General features: G+C 46.0%; 1 protein-coding gene across 2 annotated transcripts in view; it reads right to left on the bottom strand.

Annotated features, from left to right (window-relative positions):
- LOC144669536 (neuronal-specific septin-3-like) overlaps positions 1-13,518 on the bottom strand; it is a 69,468-nt gene extending 55,950 nt beyond the window's left edge. The window contains exon 1 of one of the 2 annotated variants that reach the window (XM_078532009.1): positions 13,419-13,518. Coding sequence is in view for 1 of the 2 variants with exons in the window: in XM_078532008.1 (XP_078388134.1) it covers positions 6,737-6,746 (10 nt within the window). In the remaining variant the exon portion in view is untranslated. Of the gene's footprint in view, positions 1-6,736; positions 7,095-13,418 lie in introns of those variants that run through there. The other variant, XM_078532008.1, reaches the window with a different exon arrangement.
- Positions 13,519-19,502: the final 5,984 nt, after the last annotated feature.

Here is a 19,502-nt window from a genome sequence, read left to right on the forward strand (position 1 = left end):
TTGGTCAAAATCCTGGAACTTCCTCCATATCAGCACTGTGGGTGTACCTATACCACAGGGACTGCAGCGGCTCAAGAAGGCAGCTCACCACCACCTTCTCAAGGGGAATTAGGAATGCACAATAAATGCTGGCCCAGGAAGCAAAGCCCACATCCTGCGAATGATTTTTTAAAAAGGCTGTTAGTGCTCGGGTTAGGATGAGGTTATGGTGTTAGGTTAAGGGTGTGAGGTAAGGGTGTTAGGTTTAGGGTCCAGTGTGTTGGCATTAGGGTGAGGTAAGGGTGTGAGGGTTAGGGTTCGTTAAGAGTGTAAGTATTGGCCACATTTAGAGGGTTAGGGTGAGGTAGGGTTAGGGTTAGGGGAAAAGGTTAGGGTGCTAGGGTTAGGGTGTTATGGTTGGGGTAAAGGTTAGGGTGCTAGGGTTAAGGCATCAGGGCTAATGGTTAGGCTGTGAGTGTTAGGGTTAGGGCATTAGTATCTGGAGTATAGTGTGCAGTACTGGTCTCCTTATTTAAGGAAATATGTAAATGCGTTAGAAGCAGTTCAGAGAAGGTTTGCTAGACTAATACCAGGAATGGGTGGGTTGTCTTATGAGGAAAGGTTAGACAGGTTAGGCTTGTATCCACTGAAATTTAGAAGAGTAAGAGGCGACTTGATCGAAACACTTAAGATCCTGAGGGGACTTGACAGGATGATTGTGGAAAAGGATATTTCTTCTTGTGGGAGAATCTTGAACTCAGATTCATTGTTTCAAAATAAGGGGTCGCCATTTAAGACAGATGAGGAAAATGTTTTTCTCTCAGAGGCTTGTGAAGCTTTGGAATTCTCTTATTCAGAAGATCGCTGAGGCAGGGTCCTTGGAAATGTTTAAGGCAGAGGTAGATAGGTTCTTGACAAGCAAGGGGGTGAAGGGTTATCGGGGGTAGGCAGGAATATGAGGTTAAAATCAGATCAGCTATAAACTTATTGAAAGCAGAGCAGGCTTGAGGGGCCGAGTGGCCTATTCCTGCTCCGAACTCATATGTTCGTATGTTCATTTTAGGGAGAGGTAAGGTGTTAAAGTTAGGGTGAGGTTAGGCTGTTAGGTTTAGGATGTTTGGGCTGAGTTAGGATGTTTGGGTTCAATTAGGGTGTTTGGGCTGAGTTAGGGTGTTTGGGCTGGGTTAGGGTGTTTGGGCTGAGTTAGGGTGTTTGGGCTGAGTTAGGGTGTTTGGGCTGGGTTAGGGTGTTTGGGCTGGGTTGGGGTGCTGGCGTTGGGTTAGGGTGTTTGGGTTGGGTTAGGGTGTTTGGGGTGAGTTAGGGTGTTTGGTTTCGGTTAGGGTGTTTGGGCTGGGTTAGGGTGTTTGGGGTGAGTTAGGGTGTTTGGTTTCGGTTAGGGTGTTTGAGTTGGGTTAGGGTGTTTGGGCTGAGTTTGGGTGTTTGGGCTGGGTTGGTGTGTTTGGGTTGGGTTAGGGTGTTTGGGCTGGGTTAGGGTGTTTGGGCTGGGTTAGGGTGTTTGGGTTGGGTTAGGGTGTTTGGGCTGAGTTAGGGTGTTTGGTTTCGCTTAGGGTGTTTGGGTTGGGTTAGGGTGTTTGGGCTGAGTTAGGGTGTTTGGGCTGGGTTAGGGTGTTTGGGCTGGGTTAGGGTGTTTGGGCTGAGTTAGGTGTTTGGGCTGAGTTAGGGTGTTTGGGCTGGGTTAGGGTGTTTGGGCTGGGTTAGGTGTTTGGGCTGAGTTAGGTGTTTGGGCTGAGTTAGGGTGTTTGGGCTGGGTTAGGGTGTTTTGGCTGGGTTAGGATGTTTTGGCTGGGTTAGGATGTTTGTGTTGGGTTAGGGTGTTTGGGTTGGGTTAGGATATTTGGGTTGGGTTAGGATGTTTGGGCTGAGTTAGGGTGTTTGGGCTGGGTTAGGATGTTTGTGTTGGGTTAGGGTGTTTGGGTTGGGTTAGGGTGTTTGGGTTGGGTTAGGATGTTTGGGGTGAGTTAGGGTGTTTGGGTTGGGTTAGGGTGTTTGGGGTGAGTTGGGGTGTTTGGGTTGGGTTAGGGTGTTTGGGGTGAGTTAGGGTGTTTGGGTTGGGTTAGGGCGTTTGGTTTGGGTTAGGGCGTTTGGGTTGGGTTAGGGCGTTTGGGCTGAGTTAGGGTGTTTGGGCTGGGTTAGGGTGTTTTGGCTGGGTTAGGGTGTTTGGGCTGAGTTAGGGTGTTTGGGTTGGGTTAGGGTGTTTGGGCTGAGTTAGGGTGTTTGGGTTGGGTTAGGGTGTTTGGTTTGGGTTAGGGTGTTTGGGTTGGGTTAGGGTGTTTGGGTTGGGTTAGGGTGTTTGGGCTGGGTTAGGGTGTTTAGGCTGGGTTAGGATATTTTGGCTGGGTTAGGATGTTTGTGTTGGGTTAGGGTGTTTGGGTTGGGTTAGGGTGTTTGGGTTGGGTTAGGATGTTTGGGGTGAGTTAGGGTGTTTGGGTTGGGTTAGGGTGTTTGGGGTGAGTTGGGGTGTTTGGGTTGGGTTAGGGTGTTTGTGTTGGGTTAGGGTGTTTGGTTTGGGTTAGGGCGTTTGGGTTGGGTTAGGGTGTTTGGGCTGGGTTAGGGTGTTTGGGTTGGGTTAGGGTGTTTGGTTTGGGTTAGGGTGTTTGGGCTGAGTTAGGGTGTTTGGGCTGGGTTGGTGTGTTTGGGTTGGGTTAGGGTGTTTGGGGTGAGTTAGGGTGTTTGGGTTGGGTTAGGGCGTTTGGGTTGGGTTAGGGCGTTTGGGCTGAGTTAGGATGTTTGGGGTGGGTTAGGGTGTTTTGGTTGGGTTAGGGTGTTTGGTTTGGGTTAGTGTGTTTGGGCTGGGTTAGGGTGTTTTGGCTGGGTTAGGGTGTTTGGGGTGAGTTAGGGTATTTGGGTTGGGTTAGGGTGTTTGGGTTGGGTTGGGGTGTTTGGGTTGGGTTGGGGTGTTTCGGTTGGGTTGGGGTGTTTGGGTTGGGTTAGGGTGTTTGGGCTGAGTTAGGGTGTTTGGGCTGAGTTAGGGTGTTTGGGCTGAGTTAGGGTGTTTGGGTTAGTGTTGAAGAGGTAGGGTTAGGGCTAGGTTAGGATGTTAGTCTTACAGTTAGGATGTTAGGGTTATGGTGTTTTGATTAGGGTTAGATTAAGGTGTTAGGATTATAGTCAGGATTAGGGTGTTATGGTTCGCGTGTTTGGGTTAGGGTAAGGGTGATGAAGGGATATGGTTTTTGATGATGGATTTGATATGAAGTTTGATTCCCTGCTCTGGCTGAAGCAGGATTCAGTCTGACGCAATATGGATCCACCTGAGCACACAACAAGGCAAAGTTTCTTTCTTCAGGTCAATGTTCAATTGGAGGGTTACCTGTCAGAGCTAAGAACTGACTGTTAGGCAGACAATCTGACAGCGCAGAACTGGTCGTGGGACCTGGGGAAATGGAGGGGAGATCAGCTGAGGTTTATTGGCAGACATGGAAACTCATGTGTACAGATGATACCACTGAGGGAAACTCTTTCGAGTTATCAACAGTCACAGATTGCAACTCTTTCGAGTACAATCACAGTTCTTGGTTTCCGGGAGTGGGACATGAACCCACAACCCTCTGATTCAAAGGCGAGGGTGCTATGAACTGAGCCACAGCTGACACCTCACCACTGAGGGAAACTCTTTCGAGTTATCAACAGTCACAGATTGCAACTCTTTCGAGTACAATCACAGTTCTTGGTTTCCGGGAGTGGGACATGAACCCACAACCCTCTGATTCAAAGGCGAGGGTGCTATGAACTGAGCCACAGCTGACACCTCACCACTGAGGGAAAGGAGCACATGAGGAGGAAAAGGACCAATGATCAATCCTTTGCAGGTGATCGGCAATGATTAGGAGATGCAAGGGACCTAAATTAACGCACATGGAGTTGCTCCAATCATATTAGGCCTCTCTTTATTGCTCTGTTCAGGGTCCATTTTGCAGAGGAGATTACATTCTCTTATATAGGCTCTTCAAGGGGACGGCCTCAGTCTGTACCAGAATTTGCAATAGAGATTATTTAACATCAGTTTCCTTGTCTGATTTTTTGAACTGTTCTGCTTAATATGGTTGGGAGTGTTTGACCGAAGAGCTTGTTGCATCTGACTATGAGATGAACTGTCTTCCTGACTGTTGAGGTGTCACGTTTGCTGAATCTCACTGGGTTAAAAACTCTGCATTTCTACTGATAATAACTCAGCTCCCAATAGGACAGACAGCAAAATAGGAACAAAATAACATCAAAAAATAAAAGAATCCTCAGGACAAGTAACATCATATTTCAAAAGGGACATGTACCCACCTTCTAATAAAAATAACTTGCATTTATATTCCAGCTCCCAAGAGCTCAGCTAATCACCGAGAACATCACAGCTAACCCCACAAACAGCAAAAACCACAGACATGATCCCTGTTAAATAGGGGTCCTGACCAGCAAAGTCATCCTTAAACAGTTTACAAACATACAAATTAGGAGCAGGAGTAGGTCACTCGGCCCCTCGAGCCTGCCCCGCCATTTAATAAGATCATGGCTGATCTGATTGTGGCCTCAACTCTACATTCCACCTACCCCCGCTAACCTTTGAAGTAACCTTCTTCGAGAATCTTGTTCGAGAACTCTTTGAAAGAGTGATTTGCATCATCTGGGATCTTCTTAAAGAGGGAGAGTTACAGCATCAGCTTCCTCTTTATTGTGGAACCTCTTTTAAGCAGGAATCTCACCATCACAGCTCCTTTCAAAGAGAGAGTCCCACCATTTACAAGTCTTACTGCAACTGTACAGCGCATTGGTGAGGCCACAGCTAGAGTATCATGTACAGTTTTGGCCTCCTTATTTAAGGTGTGATATACTTGCATTGAAAGCATTTCAGACAAGGTTCACGGGGCTGATTCCGGGGATGAAGGGGTTTTCTTGTGAGGAAAGGTTGAGCAGGTTGGGCCTGTACACACTGGAGTTTAGACGCATGTGAGATGAATATTGAAATAGAGGGCTTTACAGGGTAGATGCTGGGTCATTGATTATATTCAAGGCTGAGCAGGCAATTGTTTTCAATTGACAAGGGGTCAAGGGTTATGGGATCAGACAGGAAAGTGGAGCTCAGTGGCCACAATCAAATCAGCCATGATCTCATTGAATGACGGAGCAGGCTCGAGGGGCTGAATGGCCTACTCCTGCTCCTATTTTTAATGTTAAGTAAAGAAAACAAACCATCAGGATTCTCTTAAAAGAGGGAGTCTCACAATTGAGATCCCTTTAAAAGAAAGGGTTTTGGTGTTCGAACCTCTTTTCCTGATTGATCCAAACCACGAGGATCCCTTTCTGAGGCGCTGTCTCAAAATGGTTCCCTTTTGAGCAGGGATCTTCTCACTTTTGGAGATCCCCCCTCAGAACCCACCTGTTGTTCCCCATATAAACTACCTCTCCCCGGGATTCCTGGAGCCTTCTTCTGAAGTTACACTGGAAGATTGGTAGAAACCCCTACAGAAATTTTACCCCAGTGTCCCAGCCATCAGATCAGTCTGTTCCTTTCAAAGGTGGGAGGTTATTATTGGGAGGTGGCTGTTTGTGTATTTTAATATTGGGGAACAGTGGCACTCTGGAAGCATTCTCAGGTTGATTTACAATCTGACAGTTTGTGACAGGAAACACTCCTTCCACACTGTGCGCATCTATATGTCAACATATAGGGTGGTTAGGCAGGCTAAATCTCACTTCATTATCGGGATAGCTTCCTTACAGACAGTTTCATCATCAACAGCCTTTTTGAATATCAACATTGAGACACCTTTAACAGAGGGAGTTTTACCAATAGGGACATGTTTTAAAGAGGGAATCTCTCCAATGAGATGCCTGTGTCTCACATCAATGTTAGATGTGAGACTGAAACATTGTTAAAGAGACTATTATCACACTTTGACTCAGGGGTAAACCATGTAGCCACCCAAGCATCCTTCAACTTGGCACCATATAAATTCCCAGCAATTTAAAATTCTACATTCACGCTCAACTACTTCCATAGACAAAACCCGAGGGCGGCCTGTTTTGGTCAGCAATGTCTGGTTTTACTGCTGCTCAGGTGTCCTTCGTGTCAAAGGAGTGAGAAGCGACAGCCCCCGAGTCGCTGCTGGATGTCATATCGAGAATAAACAGGGCTATCGGTAATAACAGCACTGCTTAACGGCCCCAGTTCACCGGCTAAACGGCAACACTCCGCACACCCAATCTGCCCATTAACGGGTAGCACTGTTTGTGCCCAGCCACACGTAGACGGATTCCCTCTGCCCTCTCGGCTCACAGTGGGGAGATTTCCCCATTGATTGGCAGTCACTTGAAAGAAGCAGCAGACATTGACACTGAGATAACCCATAATTATTGCACTGAAGCGAGACTCACATTATAGACAAAGCTTTCAAATTAGGAACAGACTGTAAGCACTGACTAGAGTCGGTGGTGTATATAATAACGAATAATACATTGATTGCATCTCTAAATTAATTAAAAATTGCGAATCTTGTCAGATTCATTTATTTCCAAAGCAAAACTGGATTTTTTTTCCCCCCCCTCTCTCGCAGTTTCTCGAGCAGGGAAACACCCCAATAGCAACTGTGGAGGAATATTATAGTACAACATGGAACATTAAAAAAAGCTGAGCTATGGAAAACAGGTCTAGTAAACTGAGAGAGTGATGAAGCAGGCTGAATCCAGCCAGCATCAGCACTGAGGCACACAGAACACAACAAAGAAATGGAGGAAAATCAGTTACCTTTCCACATCTGGGAGGGCTGCTCAGACCTACAGCGATGCCTAATTTAAACAAAACAATCTCCTTCCTGCAGTAAGAACCTCTCAAATATTATATCGATTTAACCTGATGTTATATTGTTGTGTTTCCCGAGATCCTGGCCCACAGAGATATTGTCTGACACTGATGTCACGTGACCAGAATATTAATTGATTCTGGCTCCATCATTACAGCTCCTGATCCACCCCTGTCTCCCTTTGGAGACACTATCTCCTCCTGCTAACAGCTGAGACCCCCCCCAGACCCAAAGCTGCCGTGAGCAGCCTCAGCACGGGCGAGGATGTAGAGCAGCTTCAGTGATGCTAATCATTCGGTTGCCCGGGAGTGAGCTGCAGTTTCCAGGCAGTGTTAACTCTTGGTGTCCAACGCCATCAAAACATTTTATTTATTTTATCTTTTGCAAAAGGTCCTGTATTTTCTGCCCAGTGAGAATTTGCACTGACCTGAGTTTGCACTGGTGCCAAGCTCCCCCTCTCTTCCTGGGCTGAGGCCACCCTCACAGAATGAGCAAAGGCTGTAGATTATCAGTGAGATATTTGACTGTAGTGGCATCACAGATGACGCTGCCCTCAAACATCTGCCAATGGGGGAAGGGGTGGGTGGTTCCTTGGGTAATGTTATAAAGCAACAAATGCCAATGGGCAGATGCTATTGAAACATTTACTTTATTCAATTTACTAATCAGGGTGAACTTAATGGATGTGTTTCTGTCCAAAGGTTAACATCTGTTGTTCTTTCCCCCTCTCGCTGCAGCTCCCAGGCTGGGTGTGATGACCTGCGTCCACATATTCGCCAGTGTAACTCTGAACCAGGTCGGGGGTATGTGCAGACATTGTACAGCCTAGTATAATGCCCCTCACTCACAGGGGAAGATTTAATGTTTTCCCCTCTGGAACTGAGGTACAAGTGTTTTCTGTTTGAAAGCAGCAATAGATCATTCCATACATTTCTATTCCATCTCTCCAGACCCCACTCAGCCTCACGCACCGATGGGATAACACCGTTTACTGTACTCAAGTGGGTCTGTCTCACTCACCTGCCTTACAGCAGAGGTGAGGAAGCACATGGATGAAGTGAGGAGATAGGAGAAGAGTAAATGGGCACAGACTGTGTAAGGTGAGAGCATCTAAAGCCATTTATTTCTGCCAATGCAGCAGCCCATCGTAAACCCTCTTGGCACAAAAACAAGAAGCACTGGAAAAGCTCAGCAGGTCTGACAGCATCTGTGGAGAAAAGGACACAGTCAGTGTTTCAAGCCCGTATCGGAACTCGAAACGTTAACTCCGTCTCTCTCTCTCCACAGATGCTGTCAGACCTGCTGAGTTTTCCCAGCATTTTTTTATTTTCGTTTCAGATTTCCAGAACCTGCAGTATTTATCTTAGTGTAAGACCTCTTGGTGTTTTTCAATACTAGAGAATTCAACCTCACCCAGCTCCCTGAAGCAACAACCAGTTAGTGTTAAAGAGAAGACTCAAATTCATATCACGTCTCTCATGATGTCTCCCAACCAGTGAGGTCCTTCTGGGGTATGAGTGTATCATTAACATGGCTTCAGATTGCACCATGGCAGCTGATGGAATTTGAATCCAATGAATAAGTCTGGAAGATAAAGCTGGTCTCAGTGATGGAGAGAAGATTAGCAGCCGCTCTCAGCACAGCAAGATCCCACAAACTGCAATGAGGTCATGACCATGTAATCTGATTTGTTTAGCAATGTTGGTTGGGGAATCGGTTGTTGGCCAAGGTCACTTTCCTCCCCTTGTTCAAATCAGGCCAACCCTCCTTCAAATAGTGCCATGCGATCCTTTACATTCACCTGAGATAGCAGACAGGGTCTCAGTGTAATGTTTCACCTGAAAGACAGCACCTCCAGCAGTGTAGAACACCCACAGTGCTGCATTGAAGTATCAGTCAGGATTGTCTGGTCTGGAGTGGGACTTCAACTCTTCTAAGGGGCAAAAGTGCTACCCATTAACCCACAGCTGACACACAACGCTGCTTGTACTCACGTCAGCTGTACATGTCTCACCCCGCTACTTGAGACAAACCCAGATCTGAGTCAAACACAGCGCTCAGCACGGCACCTCCTATGCAGATAACAAAAGCAGACTCCATCTTGTGAGAGCAATGATTCCATAAATCTCTCAGAGGCTAGGAGCAAGTGGGGATCAGTTACAAACATGCCATCTGTGGCTGTTCAGTATTAGAAAGGCCATTCGACCCTGTGAGATGCTAACCCTCACAACTATGGTGTCCATGTAGCCCTAGGGACAGGTCTTGAACAAATCAGAAATGAGGATCTTGAAGGTCTTGGTCCTTATAAATACTCCTGAGACTGGAGAGAATGAGCTGAAGATGGAGAATGGTTGAGGATACAGTTGGCAGCTGGATCTCCATTTTTGCCACTGGCACAAACTGGACAAACCTCAGTCTGCAGGAGGCGCCCTGGACAGGATTTATTGTCATTAAATACAGTCCTTAGAAAAAAACTCAACCCTGTGAGATCTGTCCTTTGGAAACAACCGACACTAAAAATCCTCCTTCAAATCTCCTTGGTGTGGACGATGTTGATATTTCTGTAGTCCAAATATATGATACATCCCATAATAACCAAATTACTGGGGAGATGGTGACATAGTGGTAATGTCACTGGATATCCAGAGGCCCAGACTAATGCTCGGGTGGTGGGGGGGGGTTCAAATCCCACCACGGCAGCTGGTGGAATTTGAATCCAATTAGTAAATCGGTGTCGGTGCAGACTCGATGGGCCAAAGGGCCTCTTCTGCACTGTGCGATTCTGTGATTCTGTGAAATCTGGAATATGAAGCCAATCTCAGTAATGGTGACCATGACAACTTTCATCAATTGTTGTAAGTCCCATCTGGTTCACTAATGCCCTTTTAGGGAAGGAAATCTGCCGTCCTTAGCTGGTCTGGCCTACATGTAACTCCAGACCCACAGCAATGTGGTTGACTCTTAACTGTCCTCTGAAATGGCCAAGCAAGCCACTCAGTTCAAGGGCAATTAGAGATGGGCAATGAATGCTGGCATTACCAGTGACACCCACATCCCAGGAAAGAATGAAGAAAATGGAGTCTGAGCTGCTCCAATTTATCTGCCCCTGTTGACATTACTTCAATTGGAAAAGTGTCTTTTTCAGCAATTATAGTTCGGTGTTTCCAGCTACCTGAGACACAGACCTATTTGTTCATTTACAAGATGAGGAACTAAATACAGATGAGGAATGGTGATCAGCCCATGCTAACTCACCAATCTAGAAAACTCTACAGTTCTACCGCTGCAACTAGATGACTATCCACTTCCCGTAATGAGGTATCTGTCTTATGCAACATGCTGACAGCTCAGCTTCTAGATCTTTCTGTGCTGCCTATTTACATGTCCTCTGAGTCATCACTCAGGCTTAACCAATCAAGCATTGTGAGCAAAAATCAGTTACCAGACTCACATAATCAAACACAGATCAATTAAACCATTGAACATGAAAGGTAACTTGGATGGAAAGGGGAGCCTGCTAAAGTTTGGAAAAATGTGTTTTATCAATGGGAGTGGGAAGCAGGGGGCAGTGGGTGGTATTTGTGAGTCAGCGTACTTCAGCTAGGGAAAAGCCACACTTGAATTTGTCCGATCCTTTTCATTTTTTCAGCGCTGAAGAGCTACACCACTTCCCTTCAACTCCCAGTTTTCTTGAAAAACCTTCATGTTTTTCTCTACATTATTCAACCGATTGGTGACCTTGTGCTATGCCTATTTATTTTGGTCCAAGAGGTTGTGTTTAGTGAAACCTTTGCCCTGAGCTGAGGGTTTGGTAGCTTAACAACAGTTCCTGAAATGGAGGCGCTTGATCAGCCTCATCGAGGTTGTCCAGTTCCTCAGCAAATCTAGTCCATCCTTAATCCTTTCCCTCTAACTCTGCTATTGGTATCAGTAGATAGTGACTTATAAAGGCCTTTGGAACAATACTGTACACAAGTAAAGAAAATTGCTTGACTGTTCCCTTTGACATGGAAGTATTTGGGTTATTGATAGTTGTCCATAGTTTGCTAAGCTGCCTGAGCAGTTAAGAGCATGTTTTTACACTCTGAAGTCTATGCTACTTTGGTACTAACTGATCTTAACAACGAACACCACAGCCTTGGTGCTAATCTCTGTCTTGTCCAAGTCCTTATCTCTCATTACATCCTCTCATTTCTACGTCCAAGATAGGGTTGCCAACTCTATCATTCAGAAGGGTTTATCACATGGTCACATTTTCAAGATAAGTGATCTCCCATTTAAGACGGAGATGAGGAGGAATTTGTTTCTCTCAAAGGGTCGTCAGATTTTGGAATTCTCTTCCCCAGAGTGCAGTGGAGGCTGGGTCATTGAATATATTCAAGGCTGAATTAGGCAGATATTTGATTGACAAAGGGGTCAAGGGTTATGGGGAACACAGAGGAAAGTGGAGTTAAGGCCACAATCAGATTGGCCATGATCTTATTGAATGGTGAAGCAGGCTCAATGGGCCGAATGACCTACTCCTGCTCCTTTCCCTTAAGATCTTATGAACTGCCCACACCTTCCTGTCATTGGCTGTCCAACGCACCCATCATCATGGCACCCTGACTACCCACAGCCTATCAGCAAGCAGATAGTCTCTTCATTACTTGATCGGATGATATTTGAGTATCGGTCAAACAGTCTTTTATCCTCTCTCCAATGTTTTACAACCAGCAAAGAGTAACGTTCAAAGACAATTAAAAACAAAACACAACTTTTTTAAGGCCTTTCTGATTTTTGTCCTGTGTGTTGCTCACTGCCTAGAGATCCCTAGAGATTCCAGGCCAATCCCGAAGGGTTGGCAACACTAACCTGAGAGCAGATAGCTGAAATAACTACGTTAAGGAGTACCAAATCCAATTCTGCATCTGTCCCCCGTAGGTACCTGAACTTAATTAAATTTGAGTTAGAGGTGACTTGATGCCCCCTGTACCTGTGCTGCAGGGTCCCAGGTTACTGGCTAAAAAGAGTGAGGAAGATAAAACAATGAGAACAATTTGCTTTATTTTGATGTGTGGACTTAACTTTCATTTCATTGAGGTCTCAGGACCTGAATTTATTTCTTAAATAAAACTTGTGCTGTAGTATGAAACCTAAAAGCATTTTCTCCACTCATTTACTACACAAACTGTGACAGCTCCCTTATACTTAGAGAAAACAGGGTTTGTTCACATTGTGGAGTGGATCTTAAGCTTAGTCTGTAGCACGAGGTGCAGGTTCCAAATCCCACTCCATCAGTGCCAGTGAATGGAGGCTGGAGCTGTGGTTTGGTACCTGCTCATCGTATGGGTTCTGGGAGCCCAGAAAACCCTTGGACGAGAACAGCCTCCTTCTTGACTGGCATAAAGATGGTTGCAGCCATCGATGGAGTGTCCATGTCATGATGCATTCATCAGCCTGGGTGTCACTGCTCTCCAACAGAAAAGGATGAAGATACTGCAAGAGGCCACATTATCATTGGGTTCAGATTAGGGGCCTCTCACAGTAGAATTGGAGGACCCCCAGCCCTGTGCTGTTGAGTGGGCAGGTAGAGTGAGAGAACATGAACAGGATGAAACAGTCGGATGGGTTGTGGAGAGAAATGTGGAGTAAGGAGTGAGAGAGAGAAAGCACCTCCGATATAGAGTTTGGAATTGAATCTCTCACACCAATGGTTGCACACTGCTAGATAAGATGTCGCATTCACACAGCACCACTTGAACAGCCTGCTTCTTTTAATAGATGTGATGTTGGTAGCTGTGAGACTCGGTGCTCTTTGCTGCCTGTAAGTCGAGGTATTTTGAGAATCTGCAGCCCGGAATGTTCTTTTAGGTTTAGTTAGCAGCCTGACCCAGCAGTGTCTGCTGCACTGGCACAGATGCAGAATGTATTTACTGCTTCACTCCACGCTGTGTCTCCATCTGCACATCTGACCCCTTAACAAGGCTGTTTCATCCTCATTCCAGAACATTACCCACTGGTCCATCACCGCTTGTAACACCCCCACCCAGTCTAGGCCTCCAGCCCCAATGTCTCGAACACTCTGCTCGCTGGGTTCCCGTCTCCAGAACACACTCGTCACTCTGTGAGACTCCGACAGATAAACATTGACCCTGTCCACAATCCCATCACCCCCTCCTCTCCCACAATGCCACTTCCCCCCCTCCCACAATTCCATTACCCATGCCCTCAGTTCCCAGTCCATTAACTGTACGCGTGCCACGTTCTAGCTGACTCAACCTGGTTGGGTGAATTGACTTGATGTCAAATCCCCCTGTAGCACTGCCTCAGCCGGGCTCAGTGACCCTCCCCTCCATTTCCCCTGAGGCCACAATTCTCCTTGTTCTCCGCTTACTCCGCTCTCCCACTTTTCTCTCTCGGTTGCTCCCACTCGCTGCAGCTCCCTCCCCCACCTTGGTGTCACTCTCCCACTGTCCCAAGCTATTTAAAAACCCTGCCCTTGGATTGTGACTCATCCCCAATTCTCCTTTTCTGTCCACTCACTGTTTGTTTTCTCTCTGTTCCTACAGTGCAGGCTGTAGCATTACAGAAATGCAAGGCATTGCAAAACAGCGCAGTTTTTAAAAAAAAGAATTGCATACTCACAGCCTCTCTAGCTGGGCCTTTCGCTGTGGTTTGTTTTGAAAGCTACACTAGCTGATATGAATCAGTGACGTGCTGAGTTGCCTGACATTCCTCCCCTCCATTGGCTCGAGGCCTCTATCTCCCAGAAACATGGCACGTGGGGAGGGCTGATAAGGAATTGCTAACAGCTGTGCACTCGAACCCCCCTGCGCTGCATGTCACCAGCCTGATGTCGGCCTACGACAGGCCCATTTCCCAGAAGACCCAGCGGCTGCCCATCCCACAAACCTCTGCTGCACGGTGGCCATGTTTAGCGCCTGGGCGGGTTTGGGCTGCCCCCAGACACTTGCTCTGCTGTACAACCGACCACTTCGGCAAGGGTTTCACCTCCTATCAGAGCTGGGAAAAGGCGACAGGTTTGAGGCGGTTAACTCATCAGGCACTGCAGAGATGGCAGGTAGGTCCTGATTCCTGATTAGGCTGTTGACCAGTTTTTTTGGGAATGAGGTTTTTCCCCACCCCCTCCCGCTGGCAGCAGGGGTGGTGAGTCCTTGTTAATGTTGGCAGCGGGTGAGGCCTGGCTCCTCGCCCGATCCTGCCTTCAGCGCTTGTCATCGTTTCCCATGGTTACCAGGAAGCAGCAGACAACCACTCTGGGCTTCCCCATTGGCAGGCACAGCAATCATGGTCCATCCACCCACTGTTTCATTCTACCCCCTGCCCCCGCACCTCCACCCCAACCCCCCCCAAACTCCTTGTGTTGGCTCTGCTGTTCCCCTCATGGGGGAATCTAGAACGAGGGGGCACAGTTTAAAAATAAAGGGTCTCCCATTTAAGACAGAAACGAAGAGGAATTTCTCCTGTCAGAGGGTTGTTAGTTTGTGGAATTCTCTTCCTCACAGAGCGGTGGAGGCTGGGTCATTGAATAGATTCAAGGCTGAGTTAGACAGACTTTTGATAGGCAAGGGAGTCAAGGGTTATGGGTCATAGGCAGGAAAGTGAAGTTAAAGCCACAATCAGATCAGCAGTGATCTTATTGAATGACAGAGCAGGCTCGAGGGGCTGAATGGCTGACTCCTGTTCCTATTATGTTCTTGTACTAGGATATCTATATGCCAAGCTTCAGGAGACAGATGCCATCTTTAACTGTAACAGAGGAGGGATGTTGCAGCCGGCCGACAGAGCAGGGGGAAGGTGCGGGGCTCCACTTTGGCAGTGACAGCCTGCTTACCATATTGACAGGAGGAAATGAAATGTGATTGTGAAACAGGAGACTGAGTGGTTGATCCAGAGGGAGTGGTGCAGGTATCCTGGCTTCTGGAAGTATGTTCTTTGGGTCCCAGGAGGCTCCCTCAGGACCCTATGAAGGGCCTTTCCTCATGTGTAGGCCTTGTCAGTAGATAATCTGTACGGTGGGAATATCAGTTCAACCTCACTAACCCAGAAACAATGAGGCCAACTCGTGCAGCACCCCTGGTGATTGGGGTTAACCTGGGTCCTTCCCTAGTCAGGCACTGACAGTGCAGTTAACAATCAAACAGCATTTGGGCTTGCAAGCTTGGAAAATAATACCTAGCTAAAAGTTTTTAAAGTCTTCCTGAGCGAGTATCTTTAAACTGAAAGCATTGTCATGTTTAACTGCAGTTCTCGGGGTACACAGCTGGCCATACAGTACGGGCCCTGGATGGTGATTGCCTTTAATCTAGTGGTTACCAGGTGTCCAGATTAAATTGATAAAGATCGCAGGCCCTAAACTACACTCCAACTAAACTATCAGAATTACAGGCCCCATAGTACCACAGATTACAGGCTCCAGTAAACTACCAGGAATTAAAGACCCATTCTACTACCAGGGGTTACAGACCCCTTTAAACTACCTTGAATTACCGACAGGATTTCCGCCTGTCTCTTCTGCCTTGTTCACCTTCATTGCTTTCCATTTCTCTCCTGGTGTTATGCTGCCAGACCTGCTGAGTTTTTCCAGGTAATTCTGTTTTTGTTTTGAATTACAGACCCCATTAAGGTAACAAAGATTGCAGGCCTATATTAAACTACTGGCAATTACTGATACCATTAAACTATGTGATATAACTCGCTCCATCAAAATATCAACGATATTGACAGGCCCAGGAGTTACAGACCCCATTAAACTACAAGTGATTACAGACCCCATTAAACTACCAGAGATTACAGACCCCATTAAACTACCAGAGATTACAAACCCCATTAAACTACCAGAGATTACAGACCCCATTAAACTACCAGAGATTACAAGACCCATTAAACTACCAGAGATTACAGGCCCCATTAAACTACCCGAGATTACAGACCCCATTAAACTACCAAAGATTACAGACCCCATTAAACTACCAGGGATTACAGACCCCATTAAACTACCAGAGATTACAGACCCCATTAAACTACCAGAGATTACAAGCCCCATTAAACTACCAAGATTACAGACCCAATTAAACTACCAGAGATTACAGACCCCATTAAACTACCAGAGATTACAGACCCCATTAAACTACCAGAGATTACAGACTCCATTAAACTACCAGAGATTACAGACCCCATTAAACTACCAGAGATTACAGACTCCATTAAACTACCAGAGATTACAGACCCCATTAAACTACCAGGAGTTAATGGCTCCATTAAAATACTAGGGATTACAGGCCCCATCAACCTGCCGGGGATTACAGGTTAACTAAACTACCAAACATTACAGGCCCCATTGCTGGTCTCTATTAAATTACCAGAGATTACATACCACAATTAAATTATCAGAGATTACAGGACCCAGTAAACTACCAGGGACTACAGGCCCCATTAAGGTAACAAAGATTACAGGCCCATATTACTACTGGCAATTACCAATACCTATTAAACTATCAGGGAGCACAGATGCCATTAGACTACCACATATAACACGGCCCTAGAAATATAAGTGATTACAGGCCACAGTAAACTGCCAGGGATTACAGGCCCCACTGAACTACCAAGGATTACAGAGCTATATTAAAATACCATGGATTATGGGCCCTATTACATTACCAGAGATTACAGGCTCTTATTAAACTAGTAGCAATATTAAGTTCCTATTAAATTATTAAGGATTACACACCTCCGCTAAAGTACCAGCGATTTCCTCATTTAAATCCTGAGTAGTCAAGACAAGGTGAATCAAGCTGGAGTGGTTTGATGGGCCCAGTCTTCCGCCAAGTCAAGACGACTCGGGGATTGATTCCCATTCCCATTTCCGGCAATTTTCACGGGCGTCTAATGATGGTGCGGGCAGTCAGCCCACATTCACCACAACCGCCCTTACCAGCTCCATTGGGGGGTGGGTAGTTTAAACATCAATACCTCCCCCTGCAAATTTAGTAGAGTCGGCCCCTTCAGTAAATAGATGTGGCTCACGGCCTCTCAGAGGTCTAGTCCAAAATGGCAGACCAAAAGATAACAGTCGCCTTCTCCTGGAATTGTTTCATTGACAGGCTTTGAAATACACACAAAAAAAATTGTCCTTTCACTTTCCATAGTTAGATGTTATATTGCAAATTAGATATGTGTTTACAGCGGTGATTGAGTATAGGGCTCTGTGCTGTAAAGGTAATTTGACCATTACATTAATCAGCATTGTTGAAGTGTTGTGATATATTAGAGTACTTTGCACATTGTGAAATTCCCTTATACATTCAAAACTGGAGAAAACACTGCTTAGAATCTCTAGTGTAATAACCTGAAGTGATTTAAATGCCTAGAGTACTCTTAAAATTAAAAGAAACACTACAGAAGCTTTCACTTACAGAAAAGAAAGATCCACCTGCACCTGAACTGCCTTGATTGACAGGGCATTTGGTGTAGCTTAGGAAAAAGCACCATCCTGTTTATCAGTTTCAATAGACTCCATTATTCACATTTCCCAGGGTTTGTTATTATAGCGGAGTCCAATATGAATGCTTGGTTGAATTTAAAGAGTTCCAGAACCACTTATCTCAGCAGGGGTGCTGTGTTCACATTTTGATTGACAGTTTTAAGAGGCTATTAAAGGATTATCTTTCTTTGATGTGGTTAGTGAAATAGATATTTGTTTTTACACCAAATTGACCGCTTGAGGGGATTTACATTTTTGATTGGGTTTTATGAATCAGAGCTTATGAAGTATGAAGTATGATTGAATGACAGCTCCATTAGATTGTTATTAGCTTTTTTTTCATTTCCATTGCAAAGACATGGCTCCTGAGGTCTGCCCATAATGGATACTGGGTGGGTGGCTATTAATGATACATGGGGGTATGGGGAGGTCATGGGAGTATTTGGGCATGGGGAGTATGGGTGGACATGAGGGTATGGGTCATAGAGGGGGCATGGAGGAGGCTTGTGGGTTTGGCAGGCATAGCGGTGTCTTGGGGAAAACGAGGTGGATGGGAGGCATGGGGGAACATGAGAGGGCATAGAGGGGCATGTGGGATGGATGGGGGGGGTAAGGGGATCAGAGGTGAGGGTTTGAGGGCCTGACATTCAATATTGAAACTGGACCAATGTCACAGTAAACAGAGGGACGCGCTCCAGCCTGGCCAACCTTCCAACTCCATTGTTGCTTCGGGCCTTCCTCTGGAGGCAGCAGGCCGGACCCCATCTCACCTCACCTCCCCTGAATGAAAATCCTTTTCAAAGGAGACGGCTCTGCCACTGGCTCGACCTTCCTGTCTCCTCCAGCCCGTGATGATGTTTTGCCCTCATTTGTATATGAAGGGAAGAGTGGTAAAGATAAACCACTCCATAGTTTGGAAAAACTCTGAATGAACAAGTGAGAATGAAGAGCATGAAACGATCTTAATTTCAACACAGTGAGGAATGTGAAGAGCTTGAAGAGCAGGGAGGATGGGGAACTGACAGGGTGAAGAGCATGTTGGGCAGCATATACAGATTGTAAAGACAAAAGACAGAATAGCTCAGAGGAACAGTCAACACGTAATAACAATAGAGCTTTAGGGGTAGTTCCAGTGGAGGGGTGGGGAGGGGTGGGCGGGGGGTGGTGGAAGAGAGATAGAGAGAGAACGAGAGAGAAAGAGAGAGAGAGAGAGAGAGAGAGAAAGAGGGAGTTTCATGTTTATCTTGGCCTAACCTTCATGAGATGTTCTTCCCTTTGCTTCTCTTGGTGTTCGTTTAAATTCAACAGTTTTCAAGTTGTGCTGTTGCTTCCTCTGACTGTCCACACCACTCATCTCCATAATCAAAGGTCCTGAACCTGGTGCTGGTCCTTCATCTCTTAAGGTTAAAGCAACTCTGGACCTTCCTCCTTGCAATTTCTTGGTGATATTGGTATAGAGTGTCGGTGTCGGAAGTTCATAATCTTGTTCAATGCAGTTAGTGTTTCGAGATGAATTTGGTGATTGCCATTCAATGGGAGGCGATGAGAGATGATCTCTTAACCCTAAAGTATCTTCTGGAGGTGACCATTGCTTACTGCTTGGGAACCTGATGTCTCGAGTGGGAATGAGGCTGTTATACTCGAACCCTACACTTCTTGAATCTTTAGAGGTAACTAATGATCTATGTCCACTTGAAGGTGCCCTTTTATCTCTTAATGAACCTTTTGGCTCTAACCTTGGAGTGATACTTTGAGCCCTGGTATCTCGAGTGGGAATGAGACTATAACATTCCAAACCCACACTTCCCACGTTTTTTGGCTTTTCTTCATCTCGAGAGGGTTTCTCATCTTTTGAATCAAGTGAACCTTTTGGACTTGATTTCTGTGAACTATTTTGAAATTTGGTCTCATGATTGGGGTACAAACTATAACAGGCTGGTCTGAGTCCATGTGTGCCTTGGGCAGAGTTCAGTGCTGGAGAAGTGAGGCGTTCATTTGGACTCTGCACCGTAAATGGGATTTTGGTGTTGGGGAGGATGGAATCCAACCAGAAATCAGAATTTAAGCATTCTAAACCTGTAGATAATGATGGCTTAAACTCTGAGGCATTTGACAGACCATCACAGTTAGTCACCTGCTGGGAGCCATTTGTACGCAGTTCTGAATTAGTGACTGACTGCACAGAGCAAAGCTTTGAGGCCAAGTTTGAATCTATAGGCCCGGCT

This window comes from Cetorhinus maximus, chromosome 29 (assembly GCF_964194155.1).
Source record: "Cetorhinus maximus chromosome 29, sCetMax3.hap1.1, whole genome shotgun sequence".
NCBI lineage: Eukaryota > Metazoa > Chordata > Chondrichthyes > Lamniformes > Cetorhinidae > Cetorhinus > Cetorhinus maximus.